Source organism: Brassica napus, chromosome C5 (genome assembly GCF_020379485.1).
Source record: "Brassica napus cultivar Da-Ae chromosome C5, Da-Ae, whole genome shotgun sequence".
Taxonomy (NCBI): domain Eukaryota; kingdom Viridiplantae; phylum Streptophyta; class Magnoliopsida; order Brassicales; family Brassicaceae; genus Brassica; species Brassica napus.
Window position 1 is genome coordinate 3,216,403 of NC_063448.1, and position 15,911 is coordinate 3,232,313.

Consider the following 15,911-nt stretch of genomic DNA (forward strand, 5'->3'; position numbering starts at 1 on the left):
AATTCAATAAACACCATTAATTTTTTTGAAACTTACAATTTTTCATTAAATCAGACATTGAAAAGGTAAAAAATGTATCTTTTTGAAACAATTTTTTTTTCCAGAACATACATCTTTTAGGAACGAAGGGAGTACTATATAAGCAATAACGCGCAAACTAGAACCAACGACCATGATATATATCACTCGCTTAGAATGGCCTGTTTTAAGGGAATACTGGGTGTATTAAAAAAAAGAAAGAAAAGGAAGTAGCCACCAAATGATTCGAGGTGATGATGGACCACCTCTAAGATGCGACTGGTTTTGAGGTGGCCTTCTTAACGGCTTCAGCGTAGGTCCTGTGCTGGTAAGTTAAGGTCGACTCAAGCAAGTCCCAAAGAGACGTCTTCGGGTTCCATCCTAATCATTGTCCACACCAAAAAAGTATCAGATCAACAATTTGGTTTGGTTATGATTTAAGAGACAGAGCACGATGAGATTACCAAGTTGACGGTTGATGATGGTCATGTCTGGGATTCTCTTGTCGCTGTCATCATAACCCTCTCCATAAAATTCTTTGGAGCTCACGTCTATCGTTGGACTCTCAATTGCTGTCTCTCCACTCACTTTTGAGTAGACCTGTCCAATGTTTTTTTTTGTTTTGTAGCATTTCAGCGTGCCATAGTATAAACCAAAATCAACCAGAGTCTTATTTGTGAACAAGTGTTCTCACCTTAGTCATCATTTCAGCAAGTTGTCTTACTGTCACTTCATTGTTTGGGTTACCTACATTGAATATATGCCCATTGGCTCTCTCTGGGTTTTCCTGTTACAGATCACGCAAGCAATTCAGATGCAACTTCTTTGATAATAGTGCAACAAACGAAATATCAGCAGGGATAAGCAATGAATGAAACTCACAATCATCAGGAGGACAGCCTCAATAGCATCCTTGATGTAGATGAAGGTTCTCTGTGATTCTCCACCATCCACAAGCTTCAGAGGTTCACGTCGCAGAAGGTTCTGAAAGTATCCCAACAAAAGTAAAAACAATTAAGATGCAGCCACGAGAAGAAGTCGGGTTATTGGACTGAGACTGTATACACTTACGTTGCTAAAGCAGGCCAGGACACGAGGAACACCCTCGCTAGGACCATCAATGCCAGGGATGAAATCCATCCTAGGTCCAATCCAGTTAAACGGTCTTACAATGGTGAACTCAAGTCCGTTCTCAGCACCCTCAGCTGCAACCACAAACAAAAGAAATGAGAACCTCTCTGCCTCTAGCTACGTTGTAAAAGAAAAAAACTCCATACCGTAGACGAGTCTCTCAATCAGTTGCTTCGCACAAGCATATGACCACCTCTGCTTCTCGATGGAGCCAAAAATGCAAGGGGAAGTATCTTCTTTGAGTACATAAAAATCAGGATCCTGTAGAAAACAAGACGATCATCATTAGCATCATTTGTGACTGGTGAAGAAACAACAAATACAGAGAGACAAAGGTAGAGTTATAAGAACCACATGACATGAACTAATTATTACTTGCCATAAGAAAACTAAGCAAACAAAGAAAAAACACAAATCTTCATGTAGTTAGTAGTTGGGACTCAGACTCAGATAACTGCATGGAAAAAAAAAACTACATTTTCTCGATGTTAGGCTTAGTACTAGTTGACTTTACTCTCTGAATCGGAATAAGAAGTCTAACCAACAAAAATCTTTTTCTTGATCCACTTGACAGCAACTTTCAGCAGATAATGATGCGTAAAAATGACATGATCATCAGAGTGAAAAAGGCAGACCTGACGCAGAGGATGATCCTTAGGAAGAAAGCTTCCTATAGTTTTCCCATACACCTCACAGGTGGAAAAGTGAATAAGACGCTTGTTGTTCTCTGAGCAGTACTTAACCTACATTCACCACACAACTCATCTTAAGCATCCCCTATCACATTTCACAGAAGTAAACATATCTTAAACATATACCACAGGGAGAGCATCGATGAAGTTGCTGTAGATAGTATCAAGCGGACGCGTGTTGTAATCAGCCGGAGTACAAATCGCAGCGAGATTGATCGTCTGCAACGCAAAAACAAACAACAGATCAAAAGTTGAAAAAATCCAATTCAGATCTGAGCGTGTAATCATCACAATCTCGAAGAAGCAAATGCACACAATAAAACAAGATTACCAGATCCGCCATCTTCACGAGTCCCTCGAGCCTCGAATCGTGCTTGATGTTGATGCGGTGAAACTGGATCCTCTCGGCCCACTCGGAAGTATCGGGCTCGAGCAAGTGCTTGATCTTGTCGTTGTAGACGTCGAGCGCGAGGACCTTGTGCGGAGTCTCGGTAAGGAGCTTCTCGCAGAGGTGAGAGCCGATGAAACCTCCGGCGCCGATCATGCAGATCGTGAGCGGCTTGATCGGCTTTCCGCCCAGATCCAATCTAACGGCTCCGTTCGCCATTGCTTTAGTCGGTGGAGAAAGAAAGAGAGAGAGAGAGAGGGGGAAGCCGCGTGATGATCTCTTAACAATGGAATCAAAATGGGTGTGGAAGGGAGAGATGTTTATAAAGACATGTGGAGGGATTGATGATGGATGCTTTTGGGTCCGTCGGTATAGCAAAAAAAAAAAAAAAAAAAAAAAAAAAAAAAAACTACCAGTCTCAAGTCTCAACGCCTATTACTCACACTCACACGTGGAATTAATGCTAGAGGATGAAGTTTTTGGAGTAATTAATTATCCTTTGATCTGTAGATATTTGATATTTGTTGTCCTAGATATCCAATTTTTTTTTGGATTTTTAACCAGATATTTAATTTGATTCGTACAAATAAAAAAAGATATAAATAATAATTTTTATTACAAAATAAAAATTATGTATTTAAAAACTTTTTAATAACTAATACAATCAAATTAATAAATAAAACACTGTAAAATTTATATAAAATATAATATTTATATGAGTTATATATAAATTTATTCAAATGTATGTATATATAGGCATATAACGAATCGAATCATATATTTGTTCATAACAATATTAATATTTATGTTTTGCTTTGGTTTTTATGGATATTTCATATTAGTATTTGATTTGCTTCGTAAAGTTATTGATATATATATTTAGTTCGAATCAAAATGAATATGAATCAAATCAAATCAAAATTTATGGATATTTTGTCCAGTCTTTTTTCGGTAATGTGTTGTATTCTCTCTCGTTTTTTTTACTCAGTTATTATAACATTCAATGATGGATTGTTCACGTGACATCATGTTTGGATCCAGAGTTTTATTGTTTTGGTGTATACTAAGATCTAGTAAACAATATTTTTGTTCGAGATTCTTGTAAGCAGTGACGGTGGAAGCTTTTGTATTCATCTGCTTGAAGCTTAGTGTATAAACAAATAAATTTTGTTTACAAAGGACGTAAGATTTTTTTAATGATCCGGGTGAGTAGTTTATAGTCGTCGTCTTGCTTTGTTGTGCTTTATCTGTCGTTCCATAGTGTTGGATTTAAAGTTGTCGCTTTAGGGAGCGAGACATGAGTCAAGTTAGTGGATTAGTGATTCATGCTACATGTGACAAAGATTACGACAACAAAGCTTTTTCGAGAAAAAGGTTCAAAGATGGATGAAGAAAACTACTTGTAACCACTTGTTGATCCATTATTTTCAGTTTTCACTGCCCTGTGTGTTATTTTGCTTCTTCCTCCTCTTGTCGCTGAAACGTTCACCTCCAGAGGACCTGTCACGTACAAAACTCTGCAATCTCTCAATCATACTCTCCTTATGTAGGGTGGGGTATATATGTAAAACAACCGCAGTCCAATTTAAACCGATAAACCTGACAGAATGTGTTCATAAATTTTATCAATAGAAACCAAACCAAATAACTCATAGTAGTATTCTGCCTCGCTAGTGGCTCTCTCACACTACAAGAAAACATCAAGGATTCTGAGGGAAAAAATCGTCGGAATTTCGTCGGAATATCGTTATTCCGACGAAATTCCGACGAAACACGTCGTCGGAAATAATTCCTCGGAATTTCTTTTTTCCTCTGAAATCCCTCGGAATTTTCCGACGGAATTCCGAGGAAATCAATTTCCGAGGAAATTCCGAGGATCCCTTGTTTGTCGGAAAAGTCCTCGGAATATACCGAGGTAGAACTTCGTCGGGATAATTCCTCGGAAGTTCATCGATCGATGCGTGTTTGGACATATATACATCGATCGATAGGAGTATACCGACGGACTTTTTCCTCGGTTTATTCCGAGGAACTGTTCCCTCGGTATATTCCGAGGGATCCGTTCCTCGGAATTTTCCGAGGGAGTTGTCCCTCGGAAAATTCCGAGGGAAATGTCCCTCGCTATATTTTAAAAAAAAACGGATCGATCGATGCGTTTTTGTTCAAAAACGCATCGATCGATCTAGTGAAAAATATAATTAATTTCCTCGGAATGTAAAAAATATTAATTTTTTTGAAAAAATAAAATTTCTGAAATTTAAATTCGAAAATATGAAATTAAAAGTAAAATTGAAATCATATTAATTAATATTCAAAGTTTCACAAATAAAAATAAAACATTCCGAGATTGGGGAAAAAAAAACTACGGGTCTGGCACGTCCGGGAACACCTCGTTCGGGTACATCCTCTGCATCATCTCCATCATTTGCTGGTTCAGCCTCCTCTGTGCCTCATAGCCCGCCTGTTGAGCCGCCATCTGGGTCTCCAACAAAGATATTCGATCATCTTTGTCCTTCAACTGAGCCGTAAGTACTTCTGGATCAACAAAGGGCGGTGGTGCAGAAGAAGGAGGAACCGACCGGGTGCGACGACCCAAACCGAACAAACGTCCCTTCTTCTTTGGAACCGACTGAATAGAAAAAAGCCAAATTTAGAAATTTAAACCAAGAAATAAATGAATTGAACTTTAAAAAAAAGAACTTACGGATTCAACGATTTCGTTGATTCGAAACCGGGACAAGTTGGTCGAAGCCGTCGAAGCGTCATCCTCGGTTTGAAGCTGAGACACTTCGTCTACCACCTGAGTTTGGACCAGGTCGACCACGTCCCTCACAAGACCGTCATCAATCTGGCCGGTCTTCTTGTTGGTATACGCCCTCCTCATTAGGGCGAGATCATCGACCGGCTCGCCATCATTTTCTTCCGCCTTGAAAAAAAACATAAAATTAAAGAAACATTAGAAATTAGAAGAAATGCACAATAAATTTAAATTCTGAAACTCAAATAATTGAAGAAAAAGCGGTTGAACTTACCATGCGATCTCCGAGAGTGGCAATAGATTGAGCACCCAAGTTATGCTTGTAGATGCCCTTCCCTTTACGGTCGCTCCTGCGGTTGGTGGAGTTGGTGGAAGAAGTTTCTTTCGTCTCCTCCTTATCCCAATGCGCACACAACTCCTTCCAGACCGTGTCGTTCATCGACTTTGGGACCTTTTAATTAAAAAAAAAGAAAAAGTTTAATAAATTAAAAAATAGTTTAATAAATTAAAAAATTGTTTAATAAATTAAATCGAACCTTATTGATTTCCCACTTCTTCTTCCACTCGTGGATCTGCTTCCCATAGTTGTCCATTACTTTATGGACGAAGTGGTGATAGATAAAGAGCGTCTCATCGGAATTCCAGTTGAACTCTTGCTGAAAAAAAAACACAATTAGTAGAAAATTTATATTAAAGATTAAAAATATAAGTAAAAAATTAGAATACTTACCGCAAACTGACGAAACCACAGAACCTGCTTGTCGGTTGGGAAGTGAGTGAAAGTCGGATGTCCACTGTCGAGGGCCGAGTACATCATACGGTTGATCCATGCGCTGATCCCGTTCCCGGATCGGTTGAACCTTATTAAAAGAACAAACGGTTAATAATGAATCCAAATTTAAAGAAAAAAAAATGTTTAATTACCATGTTTGACCCCGTCCATGTGGATACGGAGTGAGATACGGAAGATGGTCACGACCGGGCTGTTGAACCAACTCCGCAACCCTCATCACTCCCGGAGGACCCGGAGGAACAGGAGCGGATGCAGCAGCGGGAGCGAGAGGAGCATGAGCGGGTGCAGCAGAGGGAGATGTATGGTTGGAGCTGTGGGGCGAAGGGGAATCCTGAAAATGGCTGGAATCCCGAGACTGGCTCCCCGTACCACCACGACCACGACGCTGTCGAGGCCGGGTCTGATCATCATGAGACCTGTAAATTAAAAAAAAATATTTAATAAATACAGAAATATATAAATTATTTTTTTTTATTAAAAAAAAATCCCAAATAATTTAATCACAGAAAAAAAATTATTTATATTAAATTTTTTTAATAAATATATAAAAATAGTTCTAATAAACAAAAAATAGTTTTAATAAATAAAAATTGTTTAATAATTACAAAAAAATAGTTTTAATAATATATATATATATATGAAAAATATTTTTAAATCCCAAATAATAGTATTTAATCACAAAAAAAGTTTTATAGATATTTAAAATGTTTTGTAAAATCCAAAAAATCGAATTTATATAGAAATTTTTTTTTGTAAAATCCAAAAAATCGAATTTATATAGAAAAATCGTTTTGTAAAATACAAAAATCGATTTTATATACAAAAATCGATTTTATAAATACAAAAAATAAAAAAATTATAAAAAAATTCTAAATCAATTCAACAAAACAAATTATTCAACCAAATCACAATTCTAAACCTATTATACAACCAAATCACAATCCTAACCAATCACCCTAACAAAAATCTATCAAAACTACACAAAAACCTAACAAATAGAACCTAAGAGAGTGGGATAGGGTCCTTACATGATTTGTGTAAGAGAAGAGGGAGATCGCCGGAGATATCGTCGGATTTCAGGGGGAAATCGCCGGAGAGAAAGAGAGGAGTCGCGCAGAGGAAGAAGAGAGAAATGGGGAAGAAGAAAGGGCTCGTGGTTATAAAACCTAGGGTCCGACGGACATTATCCGTTGGAATTCCGTCGGAATTCTAATTTCAATTTTCGCGAAATATTTGCCCGGTAAAATGAAAATATTCCGAGGAAATTCCGACGGATAGTAAAATATCCGTCGGAATTTCCTCGGAATATTCCGAGGAAATACCGAGGAACTAGTGTTTGGGGTTTCAAAACATCAATTTTTTTTGCCGTATTTCATTTCTTATACAATTGTAATGCATACCATTGAGGATTCTTTGTATACATGAGCATAAACCATGAAATAACAAATTTCAAAACTAATTGAAAGTATTCCCTTTACCGTTCATTAAAAGGTATAAGTGTTTCTCTTATGTTGCGAGATTTCGTTCATACAATCGGAAAAGTGTTAATTATACGGTAAGGAACAAATTTTTGACTTCATAATGAACGTAAGACACTTAATAAGGGTTATATAGGTGTTATTCAAACGGCAAAACGTTGTTTTCGGTTTAAAAACCCTATTTCCTCGGAATTTCCTCGGATTATTCCGAGGGAACTCCGAGGAAACCCTCTTCTCCCTCGAAATTTCCTCGGAATATTCCGAGGAAATTCCGACGAACTAGTGTTTGGGGTTTCAAAACGTAATTTTTTTTAAAAAAAATGCATCGATCGATTCGTTTTTGAACAAAAACAAATCGATCGATTACTAAGATGGCCTGGGCCGTAAGATTGTGATCGATCGATGAGAGTATCCCATCGATCTATCGACAATCTAAATTGTTCCTCGGAATTTCCTCGGAAAATCTTGTATGTTTTTTTTAAAATGCATCGATCGATGCGTTATAAAACAAAAACGCATCGATCGATTAGTAGGATGGACCGGGCCGTAAGATTGTGATCGATCGATGAGAGTATCCCATCGATCTATCGACAATCTGAATTGTTCCTCGGAATTTCCTCGGAAAATCTTGTATGTTTTTTTTTAAAATGCATCGATCGATGCGTTATAGAACAAAAACGCATCGATCGATTACTAGGATGGACCGGGCCGTAAGATTGTGATCGATCGATGAGAATATCCCATCGATCGATCGACAATCTGAATTGTTCCTCGGAATTTCCTCGGAAAATCTTGTATGTTTTTTTAAAAACGCATCGATCGATGCGTTATAGAACAAAAACGCATCGATCGATTACCAAGATGGCCCGGGCCGTAAGAATGTGATCGATCGATGCGTTATAGAACAAAAACGCATCGATCGATGCGTGTTCGGAAAACAGAATTATAAGGCAAAACCCGACCTTTTTTGGATCTAAACCTTAGAACTCTCATCCCCTCCGATTTCCCCTATAATTCGCCCCCCCCCTTTCTCTCTCTATAATCATCCGATTTGAACAATTTTGGGCTCTATTCCACTTGATTTTTCGAGCTCTACCTGATTCCTACACTCGTCTTCACCCTAAGACAGGTATACTCCGCGAATCTCCACATTCTGAAATCGTGTTCTTGAGCAATTTTTTGGGTTTTGTGAATTTCTTATTTCCGTGTTGATTCCTTGATCAAATATGCATGAAACAGATGTTTAAACATGGAATAGAACACAATTGTCTGTGATCAACGAGTTTGGAACATGATTTGAGATGATTTAGGGATAGAGAATTTTTTTCAATTTCGTTTTTTTTTTATCACAACTCGATTTCGCTTTTCATTTTCATGTTGCTTTGAGTTCTTAATTGATTATAACCATGTTGAGAGCAATGATTCTATTTTGTAGAGAATGAAGCGCACGAAAACATCAGCAAAGAAAAACACACAAGAAGAGGGTTCGTCACAGCTGGAGAAGCAAAGGCCAAAGAAGTGGGATAAGTCTGATACCACCCACTACAACAACATGAAGAAGGTAGCCGTTCCGGCTACACAACTAGCATGTCCTGAGACGATGACAATATTGGGAATCAAAGCAGACATTGAAGGACTGTTCCAGAACATGGGTCTAGGCCAACTATGCAACCTCAAGGAACCCACTTATCCGGAGTTGGTACGCCAGTTCATAGCATCCGCATACGTCACCCGTCCCGATGATAGCCATCAGGAAGGTTTTCTGGCATTCGTAGTGCAGAAAGTATACTATGAGGTATCTTTCACAGACCTCTGCGGACTATTTGGATTGAGTGCGGGGGAGAGGACATATGGTCTTTATTGGACTTCAGAGCTGTTGAACTTCTGGGAAACGATTGGCACAGGGGTTTATAGATCTTCTCAGGCAAAGGAGTCACTTATCCGGAGCCCAGTACTGAGATATGCGACACGCCTCATTGGCTCATTGCTATACGGGACAACCACAGCCGCATCAGTCACGCAATGGGAGTTGTGCCTCCTGTACCAAGGTGTGAGGCATTTGCTACCGGCATTTGGAAACTCTACATTCCCACCTGCTACTGCCTTCAACATGGGAGCGGTGCTGGCCGCAAACTTAGCAGGATACAAGGGGAAAGTAACCAAATCCAAGAGCAATGCATGTGGATTTGGTGCAGTGATTACTCGGATCCTTAGACATGTGGGTGTAGACTGCGAGAACCAGCAGGTAGCACTGGACAGATCGAACAACATTGCTTGGAACTACCTGGATGTCATTTCTCTAGTAAGTAAGGAGTTCATAGCTGGTCCCCACTCGAGGATCCATCGGGATGGTCCTTACGTCTACGTATTCCAGGACCGAGCGAAGAAAACACTCTACTGCCACCTGCCTCAGATCGGCCTGACTGCTCTACTTTCAGAGGCTGCAGTTGAGTTCCTACCCCCTGCTACCGCACTAGTAGACAAGCCATCCTTCTTCACGCCAAAATATCAGACCAAAGGCAAGGGCGTGGTTGATGAAGAAGGACAAGATGAGGCTGCACAAGCCATTCCAGATGATTCACAACCCCATCAGCTACTCCCATCAGACTCCAGCCAGTACAAGCTGCAAGAGCTTCCACCGAACGCCACTTCGCGCCAGCAACAACATTGGAGAGATCAGAGCATAAAGACAAACAACGACATGCTACACAAGATCTGGGCTGCCATTTCACGTATCAGGCCGTGTCGTTGCCAAAAGGATGATGTAGTTCATCGGGACAACTCTCCATCCAGCTCTGGTTCGGGTTCGAGTGGTACACACAGGGTAAGAAAGAGGTCCAAGAGACCCAACGATGCAGGAACATCTGGAGCAGGAGACGAGGAGTAGGAGCTATCACCGGCTATTTTATTTTCTTTTCTATTCTAACGTTTTATGGTCTTATTTTCTGTTAATTTTGAACTGAGTTTTTTTTTAGGTTTCTTAATTATGAGTTCGTATTTCTTTTACATGGTTTCTTTGTTTTATTTGGTTGTGTTTTGTGTAGCTTTTAATTCGTATTCAGCTTTGCCTTGCTAGATAAACCAAATAACTATTATCCGAGGAAAGAGGTTATATATAGTGTTCCTCGGAATTTCCTCGGTATTTCTTAAAAAAAAAAAAAAAGTTCAATGGTAGTCTGTTTCCGAGTTATCATCACCAGATGAATCTGAATCTGGATCTTGGTGAAACTCTCCAATCACTGGTTCATCCTCTACGTGAACGACGGCTTCCTCTCCAAAGTCGGTTAAATCGACTACAAGGCCAACTCCAGCTAAATCTTCTGCTGCACTACAGTTGCCGGATGTGCTTGGTTGTAGTGGGTCTTCCAGCTCAGAACTTCCCTGAACTCGGCCTCTCGGGTTGAGTCTTGTAACAGTAACCCATGGATCATCTCTGTTCCTTACCCGGGGGTACTTGATATAACAAACCTGTAACATTTAGAAAAATTATAAATTAATACACATGATGATGAATCATTCTGAATAATTAACATTTAATTACCTGATCGGCCTGGGAAGCAAGAATGAAAGGATCATAATATTGCAGCTTTCGCCTCGAATTTACTGATGTAACACCAAATGCATCTGTTCTCACACCTCGATCTGGGGTGTTGTCGTGCCAATCACAATAGAAAACAGTACAGCGCAATCCAACCATGCCCAAATACTTGATTTCCAAAATCTCATGTATGTGTCCGTAGTATACATCATCTCCTGATGCAGAACAAACGCCAGCATCATAAGTCGTACTCGAACGTCTCCTCTTCTGAGTTGTGAATGCATATCCTCGAGTACAAAATCTCGGATATGACTTCACAACAAAGTTTGGTCCAACGACCATCTCACGTATCCAATCGTCAAATGTTTCACCTCTGGCCAAACCAGCAGACACCTATTAATAGCACATATATATATATTATATCAATAAATGTGAATTAGTATAAATATGTGATAAAATATATTTTAATTTGTTTAAAGCACTCACATAAGTAAACATCCATCCAGTAAATTCTCTCTGCTTCATTTCTTCTAGTTCGTCCTCTGTGGCGTATCTATACTCGAACCGCTTTTCTGCCATGAAAATCCTGTATATGATGACAATAATGTAATTAATTAAGATTTAAATTTCAACTTGTTAAAATAAAAATTTGTAAGCTCATTTATTTACCTCTCATATTGAAGAACGTCTTCGCAGTTGGTGAGCAAATATGTTTGCAAATGACTGCGCTCCTGCTCAGTAAGTCGACGGTCCTTTGGTTTTCCGCTAAGTCGTCCAACGTCTGTGAAAATGTCTGGAACCGTAACATGATATGTTGCCCGTTCGCCTCTATCATCATGCCGAGCAGGTCTTCTGTTTTTGGTCTGAACTTCTGCTGGAAAGTAGTACTCGGCAAAGTTTGAAGTTTCTTCATTGATCATCTGTGCGACTATAGAACCTTCCACCCTACTTAAATTTTTCACCATCTTCTTCAAATGGAACATATACCGCTCATACAGATACATCCATCTATACTGCACAGGACCACCAAGTTCCAATTCTCTTGCCAGGTGAATAACAAGATGCTCCATAACATCAAAAAATGAGGGAGGAAATATCTTCTCAAGGTTGCACTGAATCACGGCTATGTTAGTCTTCAAATTTTCAATACCTTCAAGAGTCACTGATCTCGTGCATAAATCGCGGAAGAAACCACTTATCCCTGCAATTGCTTCATGAACATTTCGTGGTAATAGTTCCTTGAAGGCGAACGGAAGGAGGCGCTGCATCATTACATGGCAATCGTGGCTTTTCAAGCCAGTAAACTTTCCTTCCTTTCTGTCGATACAGTTACGCAAATTTGATGCGTAACCGTCTGGAAATTCCACATCGTTTGAAATCCAATCAAAGAACGCATCTTTTCCCGCTGCATCAAGTCGGTATATGGGAAAAGGAGCCCTACCATTCTCATCAACATGAAGTTCTGAACGAGCACATATATCGACTAAATCCAGTCTTGACTTCAAATTATCCTTTGTTTTACCTTGAACATTAAGGATCGTGTTCATGAGATTGTCAAAAAAGTTCTTCTCAATATGCATGACATCTAAATTATGCCTTAGCAGATGATCCTCCCAGTATGGCAGATCCCAGAAAATACTTTTTTGTGCCAGTTATGTAGTTCTCCAACAGCATCTACCGGAAAACGCTCATGTCCACCGACTTCTGGCGTCCTTTCTGCACCAAAATCTCTTAGTTGTATCTTCAAATCTTTCCCACAAATTTCCGGAGGTGGACTGTCAAACACCCTCTTGTTCTTCGTAAACAAATTCCTACTCCTACGATATGGATGATCAGGTGGTAGGAATCTCCTGTGACAGTCAAACCAACACGTTTTCCTTCCGTGCTTTAGTTGGAAAGCATCAGTGTTATCTTGACAATATGGACATGATAGCCTTCCATGCGTTGTCCATCCAGACAACATACCATATGCTGGAAAATCACTTATTGTCCACATTAGTACTGCCCGCATTTGAAAGTTTTCTTTACACGAAACATCGTATGTTTCAGCACCTTGAGCCCATAGTTGTTGCAACTCATATATTAGTGGCTGAAGAAACACATCAAGTGATCTCTTAGGATGCTCTGGTCCGGGAACGAGAATCGAGAGAAACAAAAACTCTCGTCGCAAGCACAAGTTTGGGGGGAGGTTGTATGGTGTAAGAATGACGGGCCATAGAGAATACTGTCTTCCACTCTTGCCAAACGGACTGAAACCATCAGTACATAATCCAAGGTAGACATTTCTTCTCTCATACGCAAAGTCGGGATACTTTGATTGGAAATGCTTCCACGCTTTTGCATCTGAAGGATGTCTGATCTCACCATCTGTTGAGTGCTCCGCATGCCATCTCATTGGTTGCGCTGTGCGTTCAGACAGATACAACCTCTGCAACCTTTCCGTCAAAGGTAAATACCACATCCTTTTATATGGCACTGGAACTCTTCCACTCGTATCTTTATAACGAGGCTTTCCACAAAATTTACATGTAACCCGCTATTCATCTGCCCTCCAATAAATCATGCAGTTGTCGCTGCATACATCTATTACCTGATACGATAAACCAAGACCAGCTACGAGTTTCTGAACCTCGTAGTATGAACCAGGAGCTACATTATCCTCGGGTAGAATACCTTTTACAAAATCAGCAATCGCATCCACACAGTCTTCAGCCCATCAATCTTGTAGCAGATGATAAAGCTGAATGACCATCTCTGCAACCTTCGTACAATGGTTGCTTTCCAGCATCCAACATATCATAAAATCTCCTAGCTTCTGCATTGGGTAAATCTTCCCCTCTAAAATGATCATTTACCATCTGCTCAGTACCTACACCATAATCTACATCCGTTCTAATTGGTTCTTCTAATCTAACCGCTGGCTGAGGTTCACTAGTACTACCATGTTCATAATCAGTTTCCCCATGATGATACCAAATTTTGTAACTTCGTGTAAACCCACTCAAATATAGATGAGTCCAAACATCCCACTCTTTAATAACCTTTCTATTTTTACAATTGGAGCAAGGACATCTTAACATACCTGTTTTTGCTTCCGGTTGTCGGTGAACTAACCCCATGAATTCAGTTATACCTCGTTGGTATTCTTCCGTAAGCAATCTCGTGTTCGGATCCAAATGAGGTCGATCGATCCAAGAACGAAAATAATTTGAAGAAGACATATTTTTTATGAATCAAATTCGTGTGTAAATAGAGTAAGAGGGATGATGAAGATATGAAGTGAATGAAGAGGAAGAGGAGTGCTTGTATTTATAGTTTAAATCCTGCGGACATACCGAGGAAATTCCGACGGAATTCCGATGGACAAAACTAGTTCGTCGGAATTTCCTCGGAATTTTGTAAAATCCCCCAACGGCTCTCCAACGGCTATAATATTTCCTCGGAATTCATCGGTTTTTTCCGAGGAACACAGTTGTCCGTCGGAATTTCCTCGGAATATTCCGACGGACTGAAGTTTCCTCGGGTTTCCTCGGAATTTCCTCGGAATTTCCTCGGTATATTCTGAGGTCCTCGGTATATTCTGAGGATTTCATTTTCCGTCGGAATGTCCGTCAGAATATCGCTGTTTTCTTGTAGTGTCATAGCAGCTCTAGTTTGCTAGATACAACAGACCTGTAGGTAAGAGTTGAGCAGCTATACTTTTTTCAAAGCTTGTCATTGCCACAAGTGTATGAATACGCCTACACTTGAAAACATCTGAAGGGGGTGGGGGTGGGGTGTTAAGACCGTTGATGCACCACCAGCAAAATGTGTTCAAAATATTGTTAACAGTTAGACATTATTAGAGATAATAGCTATTTTTACATGCATGCACAAGAGAAGAACTTTACCCTGATGTGATATCAAAGTCCCATAGGTTGAGTGGTGTATGAATCTTCATTATGGTAAGATGTAATAACATGTATCATGTAAATTGGATTGTAATCCGGAGAGACTGCAATCGAGAGTCCTTTTTCAGATTCAGGTTACTTCAAAATTTGTAAGATGCTTATGTGGATTAATCTTTTAAGTTATATCTCGTTATTTGTTTCACATCCATTACACTTACACATGTCGTATCATAAATGGTTAATGGTTTGCTTAGGATTGTGTAACGTGCGATGATGCATTTAGATCAAACGGTCGCCAACGCTTGTTAAAAAGCTTATCCAGAAGTTTTGTTATTTCCACACCATACCAAAATTTTGTGGTCACGAGTGCCAATCTTTCTCTCACTTCCCTCTCCCTCTAAAATGCTTTTGCTGTCTCCAATAAACGCCTCTCTACCACCGTCGTTTCACCGGGAAACACTGATCCGGCAACCCATTAAGACTTCATGTAGGATCACAGCAAAGGCCAAGGACAATACCGAGTCTGGCGGGGTTCTTGAGAATGCGGCTATAGCCGGTGGTTTAGTGTCGACGCCGGTGATTGGATGGTCACTCTACACTCTGAAGACCACTGGTTGCGGTTTACCTCCAGGACCGGCCGGTTCAATCGGAGCGTTGGAAGGTGTGAGCTACTTGGTGGTGTTGGGCATCGTGGGCTGGTCTCTGTACACCAAGACCAAAACCGGCTCGGGTCTGCCAAATGGGCCGTTTGGTTTGTTGGGCGCGGTCGAGGGCTTGTCTTACCTGTCGCTTCTAGCCATTCTTGTGGTATTCGGTTTACAGTTTTTGGATAACGGGTTGGTTCCTGGTCCACTTCCAAGTGACCAGTGTTTTGGCTAACCAATCACTCTATCATCATTCTTCACTTGTAATGTCTTTTTGCTGGTCCATTTCCAAGTGACCAGTGTTTTGGCTAACCAATCACTCTATCATCATTCTTCACTTGTAATGTCCTATACCAAACCTGTGTCAATTAATAATAACTTTCTATCAATCACATAATTTTTTCTAGAAAAATAGCAGAAATTATAGATGATATTCAATTTCTTATAGATGAAGCGATGTAAAATATCTCGTTTTTTACTAGTCGATTAATTTCTTACAAACCAAACTGAACCGAGATCTGGTCTAATCTAAACATCTAATTCTAGTTAATGCTTATTGGGTTGACGGCAAATGGCGGAGC

At 39.8% G+C, this 15,911-nt stretch overlaps 2 protein-coding genes across 2 annotated transcripts; one reads left to right on the forward strand and one right to left on the reverse strand.

Moving 5' to 3' along the window:
- On the reverse strand, positions 1 to 2,570 carry LOC106415626 (UDP-D-apiose/UDP-D-xylose synthase 2). The gene is made up of 9 exons (XM_013856379.2): positions 2,173 to 2,570; positions 1,968 to 2,060; positions 1,785 to 1,892; positions 1,296 to 1,410; positions 1,090 to 1,223; positions 901 to 1,002; positions 713 to 805; positions 483 to 618; positions 1 to 399 (listed from the first exon to the last, which is right to left on the reverse strand). Exons 1-9 carry the CDS (start codon positions 2,446 to 2,448, stop codon positions 287 to 289), a joined length of 1,170 nt encoding a protein of 389 aa, XP_013711833.1. The 5' UTR covers positions 2,449 to 2,570; the 3' UTR covers positions 1 to 286.
- A 12,445-nt stretch (positions 2,571 to 15,015) lies between these two features.
- On the forward strand, positions 15,016 to 15,722 carry BNAC05G05910D. The gene is made up of 2 exons (XM_048757886.1): positions 15,016 to 15,598; positions 15,676 to 15,722. The coding sequence occupies exon 1, from the start codon at positions 15,089 to 15,091 to the stop codon at positions 15,563 to 15,565; it is 477 nt and encodes a 158-aa protein (XP_048613843.1). The 5' UTR covers positions 15,016 to 15,088; the 3' UTR covers positions 15,566 to 15,598; positions 15,676 to 15,722.
- Positions 15,723 to 15,911: the final 189 nt, after the last annotated feature.